Consider the following 14,334-nt stretch of genomic DNA (forward strand, 5'->3'; position numbering starts at 1 on the left):
ATTCTATAGCTTTAGTAACTTTATTTATTATTATATAAGATAGCTATTTCTTACTAATTTTTATTTATTAATATATTAAGTTTTTTACTTACTTATTTTATATTATATCCCTAATCCCTCCTCTATTTATTATAAACTTTCTCCTAAATATTTTTACTTATTATATCCTTCTGCTATATACTATAATAGTTCTTTATATAATAGTATTAGAGGGTTAGTCTTATTAAGTATCTTTTATATTTTAATTAGATTAGAGATTAATAGGCCTACTTTTTATAGCCTAATATTAAGGCTTACTAATATTTATAGATGTTATAGATTATCTTCTATCTCTATTTCTACTAGTCTCTATCTATTAATAAGGTTCTTTAGGTTATATCTACCTAGTTCCTATAATATATATATTCTAAGGAGATAGACCTTAATTATCTTATATAGTTTAAATTACTTATTCTTAAACTTCTAGAGGCTTATATTTTATATAAGGACTTACTAGCCCTCCTTAAGATAACTTTTTTTTATTTATAAATCTTAGATTATCCCTCTCTTAATTATATATTCTAATAACTTCTTATTTACTAGTGGTTATATATGTATTACTTTTATAAGTCTATTATAATTATTTTTCTTTATAGGTTCTCTTATATCTCCTAGTAATCTTAGTGTGATATTAGTGAACAAATATTATGAGTAGATTAATGATTATTAAGGTTATTTATTATAGATAGCTAGTTATTACTAGTAGTTCTAATAAGGAGGTTTAAGGATATTATCTTATAGAGATTATTTTCTATTAAGATATATTTTAGTAACTAAGTAATATTTCTTTAGCCTAGAGTTATTATATCTTATTTTATTTTTATCTCTTCTAATAGGACTTAATAAAGAGTTCTCCTATAATAAAAACTCTTTACTAAGTATGACTACCCTACTATCTTTTAGCTTAAATTTAGTAGTTACTTATAGGGAAGAGTAGTAGGTATTTATTAAGATAAATATAGATTTAATAGAGTAAGAGTATTTAATTTCTTACTATCTATAACTTTAGATATACTATTAGATAGTATTACTATAAGTAAGATAGTATTATTAGAGATAAAGAGAAATAGGCTAGGCTAATACCTCTTTACTTATCTAGGATAAGATCTTCTATTTATATCTAGCTACTAGCTATCTATCTAAAAGATAAGTTATAGATATTATAGAGATTTCTTAGGTCAACCTTAGTAACCTAGGGTCAACCTTAATAATTATTGATCTACTCATGATATTCATTCACTGATATCATAAATATATAAGTAATCTAGCCTACTATATAAATCTATTACCAGGCCTTAAGATATATAATATATTCTATATCTTTATACTCTATAAATACAAGGAGATAGAAGAAATAAACTTATAGGAATACTTCTCTATTTATAAAGTTATAGAAGAGGATTATAAATACTATCTAGAGGTAATCTTAGACTTATAATAAGATAGGTAATCTATAGAGTATTATATTTAGTAGAAGAGATATACTAAGAAAGATAATACTTAGGAACTTATAAAAGGCTTATACTACCTATAGATCTATAAAGACTATATATAGAACCCTATAAGAAGGGGAAACTTATCTTTATTAAGAAAAAAATAAAATAATAAATAAAATAGATATAAAAATCCCTAACTCCTAAACTTATTATTATAAAGATATCTAATATTAAGTATAAGTATAATATAGTTTATAAGGCTAGGAAAATAGCTACTAGACTTAAGGCTACTTAAAAGAGTAGTTCTTATAGCTATAATAGAGATAATTATTATACTTCCTAGCTAGCCTACTAGAAATATATACTATAAATACTAAGCTTATACTTAGGTTATAGTAGGTACTATACTCCTAGCTAGTAAGAGGTCTTACTCTAGCTCTAGTTATAAAAATAGTCTTATAAAGCTAGATATAGACTCCTAGCTAACTAGGTATACTAAAGTTATACTAGTTAATAAAGTAGAGTAGGGTTTTAGTAACTTATACTTACTCCTAGCCTAATAGAGATTATAATTCTATCTAGGATAGGAGCCCTATAACTACTACTAGATTCCTCTATAAGTAGGGGAGGAACTAGGTATCTAAGAATAGCTTTATTATTAGGTTAGAAGCTTAGGTAGTAATACTACTAGTAGTAGGTATAGAGGTATCCTAGTTAGTCCTAAGAGTATCTACTAGAGGTAGTAGTAGCCTAAAGATAGAGGCTCCCCTTATAATAAGGGCTGGCCATACTCTTATTAGATTAATAAAAAAAGGCCTATATATAACCCTATATAGGGGGAGGAAGGTCCTTATAGGAATAGGGGAGAGAGAGGTAGGAGGAGCTATAGTAGTAGTAATAATAGTAATAGTAGTAGTAGTAGTAGGGGTGGCAGTAGTAGGCCTAGTAGAGGTAGTAGCAGCAGGCCTAGTAGTAGTAGTAGTAGTAGTAGATATAGGGGGGAGGAATATAGTAGGTAGTAATAGTAGTATAAAGACTACCTCCTCCTCCTTTTATAAGAATTATTAGTAAGAATATTATAGACTTATAAGCTTTTACTTACCTCTAAGAGGTTAGAGGGGATAGGTAAGAGCAGGGATATAGAAGAGAAGATATAAAAGAATATTTTTCTATAAAATATCTTATAATATATTAACTACCTCTTCCTAAATATTATAAATTACAGAAGGTCCCTTACTAAAACTTTTATAATAAAAACTAGAGAAAATATAGAAGATAGATAGAAGAAGAGGTTATATACTCTATAAAAACTACTCCTACCCTAAACCCTACTCTATAGAGATTTTATATAATAAGGCTATTAAGGGATTTTTAGGAGTATTATAAGAATAAGTAATATACACCTAAAACACACCATAAGAAGATTTTAATAGTGATAAAGATATTATAGTTAAAGGGGTCTACCCATGACTAAGCCTTTATAAGAAGAGTTTTTAAAAGAAGGGGGTAGTAAACCTTTTCTATTATTTATGATTTTCCCTCTATAAAAGGGGGTTTTTACTAAATAATGGTTTTTACTGGTGCACCCTATTATGAATAAGGAATCTTAGATAGACCTTAGGGGCTAAGGTCTTTTAAGGAGGGGGGGTAGTTATAAGGATTATAAAGGTCTACTATATATTATATTAAAGCTACCTTTATAGAGGAGCCTATTAATAAGAAGGCTCCTTATAAGAGGTTATATAAATAGTTATATAATATATAAAGATATAAACCCTGCCTATAACTACTAAACTCTGAAGTTTAGTAATAATCTCTTTAAATAAGGATACCTACCTTTAAATCTATTCATAAAAATTCTTCTTTCACACTAGTTTCCAATTCTCGCGGATCATAGATCCTTATAAGATAGTACTAAATATTATAAGTAGTAGTAAGGAACTAAAGGGAAGAAGGCAGGCTAGGCAACTCCCCTAACATTAATCACTAACTTTGACTGCTACTCTATCATGATGTATTATAATACTATAAGTAGTAGTAAGGAACTAAAGGAGGAAGAGGGAATGCTTCTTAACCACCCCTAATATCAAAGACCAACTTTGACTGCTACTCTACTATGGCATATTATAGTTATATGGAGTATAATATTCTCTTTAGTTAAGATTAGCTAAAAATAATTTAACTTAAATATTAGAGTACTGGCAGGAGGGTGGAAATGGCAGTGGGTCACATTTGGGGCGTTTTGGACTGGCAGAATCAGCCACCAGGCCCATAAAGCATCATATCACAGTGTCTACAGAGGTGTGGTGCAAAAGTATCCAGGCCACTAGTAAAATTAAATGTAATAGTTTTACATAGCTTATACACTAAATTTACTAGGAAGAGCTATTAATCAACTATCTTCTCTAGTTCTTCTAGTTACATCAATTTCTTACTGTTAGACTTCTACTAATTTAAAGCTATTCACAACCCCTTTTCTCTATTAAAATAGATTTAACAGAGCATTCAGACTACCTTAGTAGCCTGCCTACCTGCCTGCCTACCTGCCTGCCTACCTGCCTGCCTACCTGCCTGCCTACCTGCCTGCCTACCTGCCTGCCTACCTGCCTGCCTACCTGCCTGCCTACCTGCCTGCCTACCTGCCTACCTGCCTACCTGCCTACCTGCCTACCTGCCTGCCTGCCTGCCTGCCTGCCTATGAATCTCTATGCTATACACTCTAAAATCTATAGAAAAGGAAGCTAAAGATGCATGTTACTTATTTAGATACTATATATACTTAAGCCCTTACCTTACTAACTATAGGTATTAATATTAGAATAGTAGGGAGCTCTCTTTAGCTTCCTACTTAGATAATTTATAACTAGGTTAAAAAGGCTATAGATTATAGCTATAAACTAGAGATTAATCTATATATCTTTCCTAAATATATAAAAGATAAGAAGTATATAGGCTGCCCTAAGGAGATTACTAAAGCTATTAAGTAGGCTATCCTTAAATTAGTAAGAAAGGATTAAAATAGATATAAAAATTATCTAAAATACTTATATTTAAAGCTAGTATCTCTTATTCTATTATTTTATATATCCTAAAGAAGTATAGGCTTAAGATAGTAAAAATAACTATAAAGCTAGGTTTAACTAATAAGATAATATAGAAAAGACTTCTTTTTTATCTTATTTATAAAGATTAGATACTTAAAGATTAGAAAAATATAATATTTATAGATAAAATCTCTATCTCTTTAGAGTAGTAGTATAAAGCCCTATAAATCTAGTATATAAGTAAGGAGAGAGATAATTCTACTATTATATATTAGTAGTAGAAGGGAAGTAATAATTTTATAGTATAGGGAGTATTCTTATATAATAAGAAAGGGCCTCTTTATATCTAGGCTTTAAAGATAGCTTAAGATAAGAGACTTACTTAGCTAGAGATAGAAGCTTTAAATTAAGAGCTTAAGCTTATATAAAAAACTAAATAAGAGATAGAAGTTATCTTAGTATACCTAAAGCTTTAGAATAATAAGATGCCTAGCTATCTACCTAAGTAGAAGTAGAATAAGAAGAATAGGCTACTTATATAAGATTTAAAAGATAATATTAACTAGTATAGATATTATAAGATAAGTATTTCTTTTTTTATTAATTTTACTAAGAAAAAGATACTAATTAATTAAATCTTATATCTATTTAGGAAGTCCTTATCCCTAAGCTAATATCTTTTACTAAAGAATATGCCTCTATATAGCTTAATATAATTATTCTTAAAGATTTAGCTCTAACTTATTATTACTATTTCTAGTAGATAATTTATTAGCTTTATAAGGTTAAGAAGATCCTTAACTAGCTAGAGAATTTACTAGATCTAAATACTATTAAGCTAGCCTAACTATAGCTTAAATAATATATAACTTCTTAAGGAGCTCTCTATAATAAAAAAATAGGGAAAGAGACCTAGATAAAAATATAGAATAAGCTCCTATAAAATTATATTTAATAGTGGATTAAGCACCTAATCTATTATATAGAGCTTATTATTTAGCTAGAAGGAGGGAATAAGTATAAGAAAGGCTATATAGATAAAGATAATTAAAATTAGAAAGGCTATAGGTAAAAGAGGAAGCTTTCTATAAGATAGGATCTCTTATCTCCTGAAATTCCCTAAGATATAAGCTTTTATTAGTATAAATAGCTTTAGATTTAAGTATTTTATCTATCTAGAGAAATATCTTATCTATAGAGCTTTTCAGTAGAATCTATTAAAGTTAACTCCTATATAAATTACTATGTGTTATGACTTACCTTAATTTTATAGCCAAGCTTACTAGCAGCCCAGATACTTTTGCACCACACCTCTGTATATAGCTAGGTATTAGATCCGCCAGCTGCTATGGTAATGCGAGACAATATCTTCAATATGAATATCATGCTTATCCTCACCTAGTGCACTGATGATGACCGTACATAGAGAGAGATAATTTGTGAATAGCAATGTGGTGAGAGTCTAGTGATCTGCTGTATGCCAGAAGCAGAACCTCATCTAGCAGACACCAGATCTAGCTGTGGTATCCAATCTGGTCTTGTTATTATGGTAGAGTAGAGTATCTCTACATTGAAGATCTTGGAAAGGTAATTCTTCCAGTGCTCATGTCAAAGAATTGACATTATCTGACACAACAGGGATTAGCTGAAAGCCATCAAATCCCAGCTACCCACTTATACAATGGGAATCAAAGAGCTGATACACAGGGTGCAAACATGCATGTCAGCTATGCAGAGACAGAGACTGCTCTACTTATATCTGAACATTATTATATTATTTATTAAAGTGTCAACATAGATAACGTTCCTAGACAAGCACCAAAAGAATACTCCAGCTCAGCTTTCAAGAACACCTCAATAATCAGGAGTGCAACACCATGTCATGGCGTTTTAATGTGATAAGATATTGGTCAATGTGCTCCAAAAACAATCTGTAAGGAGTAAGGATGCCATCCTGTCTAAACATATAGTGCCACCCGCACAGCTCAGGGGAAATATCAAGAGTTGCTGTACAGAGTAGTTCCGACGCTCTAAAAATTTAGCTGTCTCCCGGGAGAAGTGAGGCTACCCAATGTGGTATAGTAACTACCATGTAGATCAAAGTACACATATCAAGTTAAAGATGATGTGCTTTGTAGAAAATAAGTATCCAGTAAACTAATAGATATAAATAAATTAGATTCAGATAGCCAGATAGGTTGCTATGAAAGCTAAATATCTTTAACAAGGTTTAAGTGAAGAGTAGGTGAGGATGAGTGTATGAAAAATGTTGTTTTGGAGGTGTACCTTATGGACTATGGAGGAGTATTTAGAAATTAGAATCATATAGTGGCCACCATATCTTGGAGAGCGTCGGAACTACAGCGACTCCACCTCTCCTGCAGCTATTGTGTACAGACTACAGATACGCCTTATTATTAACCACCAGATTGATAGTCCGAGGCTTGAATGGAGACTGTTCCCCCATCACGACTCAAAAATGAGAACCCGCAGATAGTTGAACCAGCTCCTCTTGGAATTGAAGAAATCGCGCACGACTCAGTAACTAGACGACATACTCAGCTGTCTTCATCCAAATATATGCTAAAATATTCAAGAGATCTCATAAGCACACCATAGCTGCATACCTATTCGAGCAAGAGCCAATCTTGGTGAGTCCCTTTTTTACTATCCATCTCGATCGACATTAAGCCGCTGGTCATTGGACGCCCTTGGTACTCATCTTCGAGATCCTAGGTAGACATGGGGCTGCAGGGGAGACCATGCGAGGATGAGCTGGAATTAGACCTGATATGCACAACTTTGTACCTCAGTGACAATTATGACTTATGAGCCTTGCTGCGAGACCGTGCTGCTCCGAAGCACTGACAGATATATGTTGATGGACCTACTACGGAGTAGGCTACTACAGAGTACAGACTCTACAGACTGTGTACTCCGTAGTACCGGGGCTACTATTTACTCCGCATGATGTGTAAACGATGGCCACCCGAGAAGACTGCCAATCAGGTGACAGACAAACCTACACAGCGGACGCCGAAGATCGGAGCCGGTGAGCCAATGATGGCGCTAAGAGGGTTGGTTTGGGCCACCGCTAAGCTGTTCCCGGTTAGCCGGGCCAGATGCTGCTCTCTCCCCGAAGTCTGACTCTTTTAACTCGGTCTGAACTCTTCTGGGGCTTCCTTTTTCCCTGAGGATTTAATTTCAAGCCCAGCAATTCGATTCTTACTTTCTTCTTCTCTTCCTCCCCATTTTCCCTCCCTTTCTCCTTTCCTCCTTTCCTCTGGCCTGGCAGTCATCCGCCATCAAGATGATGCCTTTGAGACCATCGAAAAGCGCCATGCGCTCCTTCCATTACCAGCGGTATATCGCCGCTGGAAGAAGGCCCTTCACTTCCTCGTCCGTCGCCGCTGTCGCGCCCCACCGCTTTTCTGCTCAGAAACGTAGCCAGAGCACCGCAACAGCTGCTGCTTCGTGAGTCTCTCACATGGACAACAGACTCAATCTTGTCGCCGAGAGATACTAATGTCGTATTTCGTCCTAGGAATACAAGACCTGTTCCTAGTCCCTCCTTCAACCAGGAGCCTCCACGAAATGAGGTCTCGCCATTGCAGAACCGCCAGCTCCCCGATCTGGATGACTCGTACGCCAACCCTTCCTACTCTCAGGTTCCCTTGTGCGATTGATTGTATAGGATTGTTCTAATATACAGTGGTAAAACAGGTTCGTGGGTCTCAGCGGTGGAGAGATCTTCCATGAGATGATGCTCAGATTGGATGTCAAGCACATCTGTGAGTCATGTTTTGCAAAAGCTCCCACCTGAAGGCTACGTTCGTTTTCTGACTGCATGGACTAGTCGGCTACCCTGGTGGTGCCATTCTTCCCGTCTTCGATGCCATCTACAACTCCAAGCATTTCGATTTCGTTCTCCCTCGCCATGAACAGGGTGCCGGACATATGGCTGAAGGCTATGCCCGTGCTTCTGGAAAGCCTGGCGTGGTCCTCGTTACCTCCGGCCCTGGTGCCACCAATGTTATCACCCCCATGCAGGATGCTCTTTCCGACGGTACCCCAATGGTTGTGTTCTGCGGCCAGGTTCCCACCAGTCTGATCGGTACCGATTCCTTCCAAGAAGCCGATGTCATTGGTATCTCGAGAGCTTGCACCAAGTGGAACGTCATGGTCAAGTCCGTGGCCGAACTTCCCCGCCGGATCCAGGAGGCCTTCGAGATCGCCACGAGCGGCCGTCCCGGACCTGTTCTGGTCGACCTTCCCAAGGATATCACTGCCGGTATCCTTCGTAAGCCTATCCCCATGAACAGCACCATCCCCTCCCTTCCTAGCGCTGCTTCCGTGGCGGCCCGTGAGCTCGGCATGAAGCATCTGGAAACCGCCATTGATCGTGTTGCTCGCCTGGTCAACGTCGCCAAGAAGCCCGTTCTCTACGTAGGCCAGGGTCTCCTTGCTCGTCCCGAGGGTCCCCAGGTGCTCAAGGAACTGGCCGAGAAGGCCTGCATTCCGGTCACCACCACCCTGCAGGGTCTGGGTGGATTTGATGAGCTTGATCCCAAGGCCCTTCACATGCTGGGGATGCACGGGTCTGCTTACGCCAACATGGCTATGCAGGAAGCCGATCTGATCATCGCCATCGGCGCCCGCTTCGATGATCGCGTGACCGGCAATATCTCCAAGTTCGCTCCCCAGGCCAAGCTGGCCGCATCCGAGAACCGTGGCGGTATCGTCCACTTCGAGATCATGCCCAAGAACATCAACAAGGTGGTCCAGGCCAACGAGGCGGTGGAAGGCGACTGTGCTGACAACATCCGCCTCCTGCTTCCCCGTGTCAACGCTGTCGCCGAGAGACCCGAATGGTTCGCCCAGATCAATGACTGGAAGAGGCGCTTCCCCTTTTCTCTCTATGAGAGACAGACTTCCGAGGGCCCTATCAAGCCCCAGGCTCTGATTGAGAAGCTGAGCGAGCTGACTGCCCCCATCAAGGACCGCACCATCATCACAACCGGTGTTGGTCAGCATCAGATGTGGGCGGCTCAGCACTTCCGCTGGCGCCATCCCCGTACCATGATCACCTCTGGTGGTCTCGGTACCATGGGATTCGGTCTCCCCGCTGCCATCGGTGCTAAGGTCGCGCGCCCAGACTGCCTGGTCATCGATATCGATGGTGATGCTTCGTTCAACATGACTCTGACCGAACTCACCACTGCTGCTCAGTTCAACATTGGTGTCAAGGTCCTCCTGCTCAACAACGAGGAGCAGGGTATGGTCACCCAATGGCAGAACCTGTTCTACGAGGACCGCTACTCCCACACTCACCAGCAGAACCCTGACTTCGTGCCCATGGCGCAGTCGATGGGTGTTGCCGCTGACCGCTGCAGCAAGCCTTCCGAAATGGAGGAGAAGCTAAAGTGGCTTATCGAGAGCGAAGGTCCGGCTCTCCTTGAGGTCTTCACTGACCGCAAGGTGCCTGTCCTTCCCATGGTTCCCGCCGGTAGTGCTCTGCACGAGTTCCTGGTCTATGATGAAGCCAAGGAGAAGGAGAGGAAGGCTCTTCTGCGCAGAAGAGCCTCTCCCAAGTACTTCCACAGCTGAATCTGCTGAAGCAATTTATACTGCAACACTGTACGCTGATATTTCATATTTTTGTTGATATCCACGGCGTTTCGGGCGGGTTCTATAACGCGATCGGGTGGAGATGCATGCTCGAACAGACATCGCCAGCCCTGCACACAGATCTTCATATTCTGAGGAAACTGGCCAACACAAAAGGATCGAGGGGGGTTCCAAAAGTGATACTCATTGTTCGGTCCTGATTTCTTTGATCTACTCCTTTACGTTTGTTTTTTGTGTTTCTGTTGGCCTGCCAATTGTAATTTGGGCTCGCAAAAAATCTGCCTCGGGTTCTGTCGGACATTAGCTTGTATATAATCCATGTCACTGTTACTTCTTTTCTCTAGTTACCTCTATTGGATTCCAAGATGCACGTCTTGGGCAGGATGCCAATTTGACGATTGATGTCACGAATTATACGAAATGTCCTCGTATCACTATCTAGCACACTTGAACTCCGGGACGAGTAGATACATGACTCTTGCATCTTCGCAGACCTTTATGGATAAGGGCATGCAAGCTGTCGATCTTAATCATGGTGAGAGTAAATCCCATCGTATTCATTGCTTCTAAATTCGCCGTGATGCTGCCATCCTCACCCATCGTCATGTGATCTGCAGCCGGCGCAGTGCCAAGACCACCAAGCAGCCTTCGCTCCACGTGACGCTTCCTGACGTCGCTCTTACTTAGCCTCTTGTTTCTCACGAGACTTCCCCAGGGCCGAACTCCCAGGCTCCCCCCCCCCCCCCAAAGACCCAGCTTAAGCCAACAGCCGCGGTCCATATCCGAGGGAAAGCGCTAATATAATTAGTGGTTCGACCTTCCAGTTGACGACTGAGTGATGAACAAACTCATTCCCCTCTTCTCGTCATCTGTATTATTAGACTAAATAGTTCTGGGGCGTGGATATTGTGAGTCAAATCTAACCTCCTCATCGGGGTCGCAGGATGCTCGGCGCACATATCTCCTCCTAGACACTAGATATTACTTTCTGCTGTCTCTCCCGCCCTTCTCCTCCCACACCTTTTCTTCACAACGCTATGGCTTCCTTCTCGGAATTTCCCGCCACTACAGGCAGGAACCGATCATCGGATGCCACACCCGCCACACGAGAAGACTCAATACCGGAGTCAAGTACGGGTAGTTTCACAAGCACGTCGTCAATTGAATCCGTGGAGGACGATGAAACAGTTATACTCAACAGACCGATTGAACCGAGCGAGGATGCATCTGACAACAATAAAACTCCCACCGCGACCGCCAGCCCATCTCCCACTCAGAACTCACCCGCGATCGATTCCTCGATCGAAGAACCGCGCAAATGCTGGATCTGCTATACCGATGAGACGGAGGAGTCGCCGCTGAATGCTGAATGGCGCTCGCCCTGTCCGTGCGCCCTGACGGCCCATGAGGCGTGTCTTCTAGACTGGCTCGCCGATCTCGAGAACCCGCGGTCCCGCAGGCGCAACGGCCACGGTGCAAAGATGCAATGTCCCCAATGTAAGTCTGAGATTGTGGTTTCGCGCCCGCGAAGCTACATCGTGGACATTGTGCGGATGGTCGAGCGGCTTGCGGGGCGGCTGGTGGTGCCAGGGATGGTCTTCACGCTGGCAGGAACTGTCTGGGCTGGATGCTGCGCGCACGGTGTCTATTCCATGTATTTCGTCTTTGGAACGGAGGAGGCGCGACAAATTCTGAAGGAGACGGCGGATGGGACGTGGAGCTCGGGGCTGAACCTCGGGTTACCGCTCATCCCGCTGGTGTTGATATTCTCCCGGACCCGGTACGCCGAAGGGCTGCTGCCAGCCATCCCGGTGTTATTCTTCGCTACGCACAACCCAGGGCAGGAATTCGACCTCGATCTTTGGCCGCCTAGCGCGGCGATCACTTTTGCGGCCCTGCCGTATGTCAAAAGTTTCTACAGCGCGATGTATCAACGGTTTTTCGGCAAGTTGGAAAGGAAGTGGATTTCAGAAGTGCAACCACGCCAAGCGGATGTCAACGAGTTTGACGATAATGCTCCACCAGAGCACCCGGAAGGAAGGAACGATGGTGGGAACGGCCAGATAGTGATGGAGATTGATCTGGAGTTCCAGCTTGGCATGGGGAACGATGATGCTCAAAACGTTCTCGGCCTACACGCCGGAGAGAATGCACAGAACAACGGGCAAAACCAAGGGGCTGAGCAGAATGGAAATGGCCTGGGGCTGGGGCGGCGAGACGACCTCATTCACGAGACCAGCAATCTTGCCGATATCATTCTCGGGGCTCTTGCATTCCCTGCCATTTCAGCCTCGATGGGAGGGCTGCTCAAGTATATACTGCCAAAATCGTGGACGAGCGCGCCGGCCGCTCTGGAGCGAGGGCGACCGGGTCTGCTGCAGACACGATGGGGACGGAGTGTTGTCGGCGGATGTGTCTTTGTGTTGCTCAAGGATGCACTGGTTCTCTATTGCCGCTGGAAGCTTGCACAGACACATCGGAAACGAAAAGTGCTCAATTACGACCGGGAAAAGAAGAAAGTTGTAGGCGGTTGACAGGCTGTTTTCCGGGTGTTGTTTTGGGTTCACAGCCATGCTGCTCTCTGCTCTTTTTATTTCTCACGACTACGGACGTAACGACGATGCATTTTATGGCGTTGGTTGGGGTAACTCGGCAATCACGGGATGTGTCCATTCAATGGACATTGAAGTCTTTTGAGGTGTAGGTAGTTTCTCGATTCCCACGGATTGGGTCTAAATGAACTGTACAAATATTAATTTGAACATTTTTCAACAATATAATATTGCCCAGTGACCAGTAATGATCAATACTGATGATTCAACTCTTCAATTTCATTCTTTGCCTTCTCAAATGTTGTACAGAGGTATACCGCGCTTACACCAATCTCCACAAGCGCGCGGCTAGGCAGCCTTTCCGCCCGGCGATACCAACCCCGAAAAAGGCCCTTCTCCATTAATTTCCAGTCTGCCTCAAAACACCTCAACGCAACCCATCAACCCCGAAATCTCTCCCACCCATAGACACAATGCGCCCTCTCTCCCCCGTCCTCGCCTCCCTGGCGAACGTCTTCCGCATCCCGCTCTCCCAGATCCCCTCCCGCCCAGCCCTCTCCCGGCTCAGCCCCGAGACCCTCACATCGAGACCCGTCCTCTCCGCCCTCCAACACTCACCAGCCGCAGCCCCGGCCGCATCGCGCCCCTTCTCGACGACAAGCGCCCTGCTGAAAAGGAAAGGAAACGCGCCCCGCGGGGACCGCAGAATCAGTACGTTCTCCCCCGTCTCCCCTCTGTCTTCCCAATCCCAATGGGAAACCATCCAAAGCTAAAGCTAAAGCTAACGTCTCACACTGCACAGCTCTCATCCGCTACTTCCTCTGGCACCCGCTCACGCCCCGTCCCCTCCGGTTCTCCCGAACCCGCTACCTGCGCCACTGGACCATCCACCGTGCTTGGCAGCTGTACCAGGCGCAGCAGCGCCGTGAGAAGCAGCTCGAGCTGCAGCGGCAGTGGCAGGCGATGAACGCGGCGTGTGAGGAGCTCCGCACCGGTGCCGGCGACGGGGGCAAGCTGTTCCGGATCTCGATGAATAAGCGCGGCGTGTTCAGGGATCTGTTCCCCATTGAGTATGGGCGGATGCAGACCGAGAGTCCGAGTAAGGAGGGGTGGAATCATGAGTGGAAGCGGGTGGAGAGGAAGTAGGGGGAAGGCGGTTGATGGGATGGGATCGGGTTTGCGTGTTTTACCACGTTCTGGGAGACCTGGGTGGGGTTCTCTGTGTGATTTACTCTTCGCATGTACCATATGTTTTCTTGTATTACGGTCTGGGTTCGTGGAAATCTGATCCGCTGGTATAGACAATTCTTGGGTCTTGATTTGATTGGTTCAAAACTATATCATGCAATCGGTCTTCTTGACACACTCGACCAGATTGACAGCAGTTGATTCAGAATGTGACCATCACCAGATATAAGACATAGATGAAAAGTGCAAGTCGCTAGACAGCATCGGACAGGGAACGAATATAGGAGATATAGAGAAAGACAAGAAGAAAGAAAAAAGAGACAGAAGGAATCGAGGCGAAGCGCTCCAGAACCGAAAAGGAAGGAAACATACCAAAGGAGGGGAATCCAGAGTGCGCGTGTTTATGTAAAGGAGAGTGTGGCCAAGAAAGGTATACCCTAGCGAGGA

General features: G+C 42.4%; 3 protein-coding genes across 3 annotated transcripts, besides 5 other annotated features; all 3 read left to right on the forward strand.

Moving 5' to 3' along the window:
* Window positions 1-2,348: 2,348 nt before the first annotated feature.
* Window positions 2,349-2,505: a microsatellite.
* Window positions 2,362-2,465: a microsatellite.
* Window positions 2,506-3,996: 1,491 nt separating the features above from the next.
* Window positions 3,997-4,171: a microsatellite.
* Window positions 3,997-4,172: a microsatellite.
* Window positions 4,173-7,747: 3,575 nt separating this feature from the next.
* Window positions 7,748-7,803: a repeat region.
* Window positions 7,804-7,829: 26 nt separating this feature from the next.
* Window positions 7,830-10,126, forward strand: ACLA_038210 (acetolactate synthase catalytic subunit; the record flags this gene model as incomplete). The annotated part of the gene is made up of 4 exons (XM_001271035.1): window positions 7,830-7,993; window positions 8,064-8,162; window positions 8,243-8,310; window positions 8,376-10,126. The coding sequence occupies 4 exons, from the start codon at window positions 7,830-7,832 to the stop codon at window positions 10,124-10,126; spliced, it is 2,082 nt and encodes a 693-aa protein (XP_001271036.1).
* A 1,058-nt stretch (window positions 10,127-11,184) lies between these two features.
* Window positions 11,185-12,681, forward strand: ACLA_038220 (RING finger domain protein; the record flags this gene model as incomplete). The annotated part of the gene is made up of 1 exon (XM_001271036.1): window positions 11,185-12,681. The coding sequence occupies one exon, from the start codon at window positions 11,185-11,187 to the stop codon at window positions 12,679-12,681; it is 1,497 nt and encodes a 498-aa protein (XP_001271037.1).
* A 491-nt stretch (window positions 12,682-13,172) lies between these two features.
* Window positions 13,173-13,845, forward strand: ACLA_038230 (mitochondrial 54S ribosomal protein mL40; the record flags this gene model as incomplete). The annotated part of the gene is made up of 2 exons (XM_001271037.1): window positions 13,173-13,410; window positions 13,502-13,845. 2 exons carry the CDS (start codon window positions 13,173-13,175, stop codon window positions 13,843-13,845), a joined length of 582 nt encoding a protein of 193 aa, XP_001271038.1.
* Window positions 13,846-14,334: the final 489 nt, after the last annotated feature.

This window comes from Aspergillus clavatus, genomic scaffold, assembly GCF_000002715.2.
Source record: "Aspergillus clavatus NRRL 1 1099423829802 genomic scaffold, whole genome shotgun sequence".
Classification (NCBI taxonomy): domain Eukaryota; kingdom Fungi; phylum Ascomycota; class Eurotiomycetes; order Eurotiales; family Aspergillaceae; genus Aspergillus; species Aspergillus clavatus.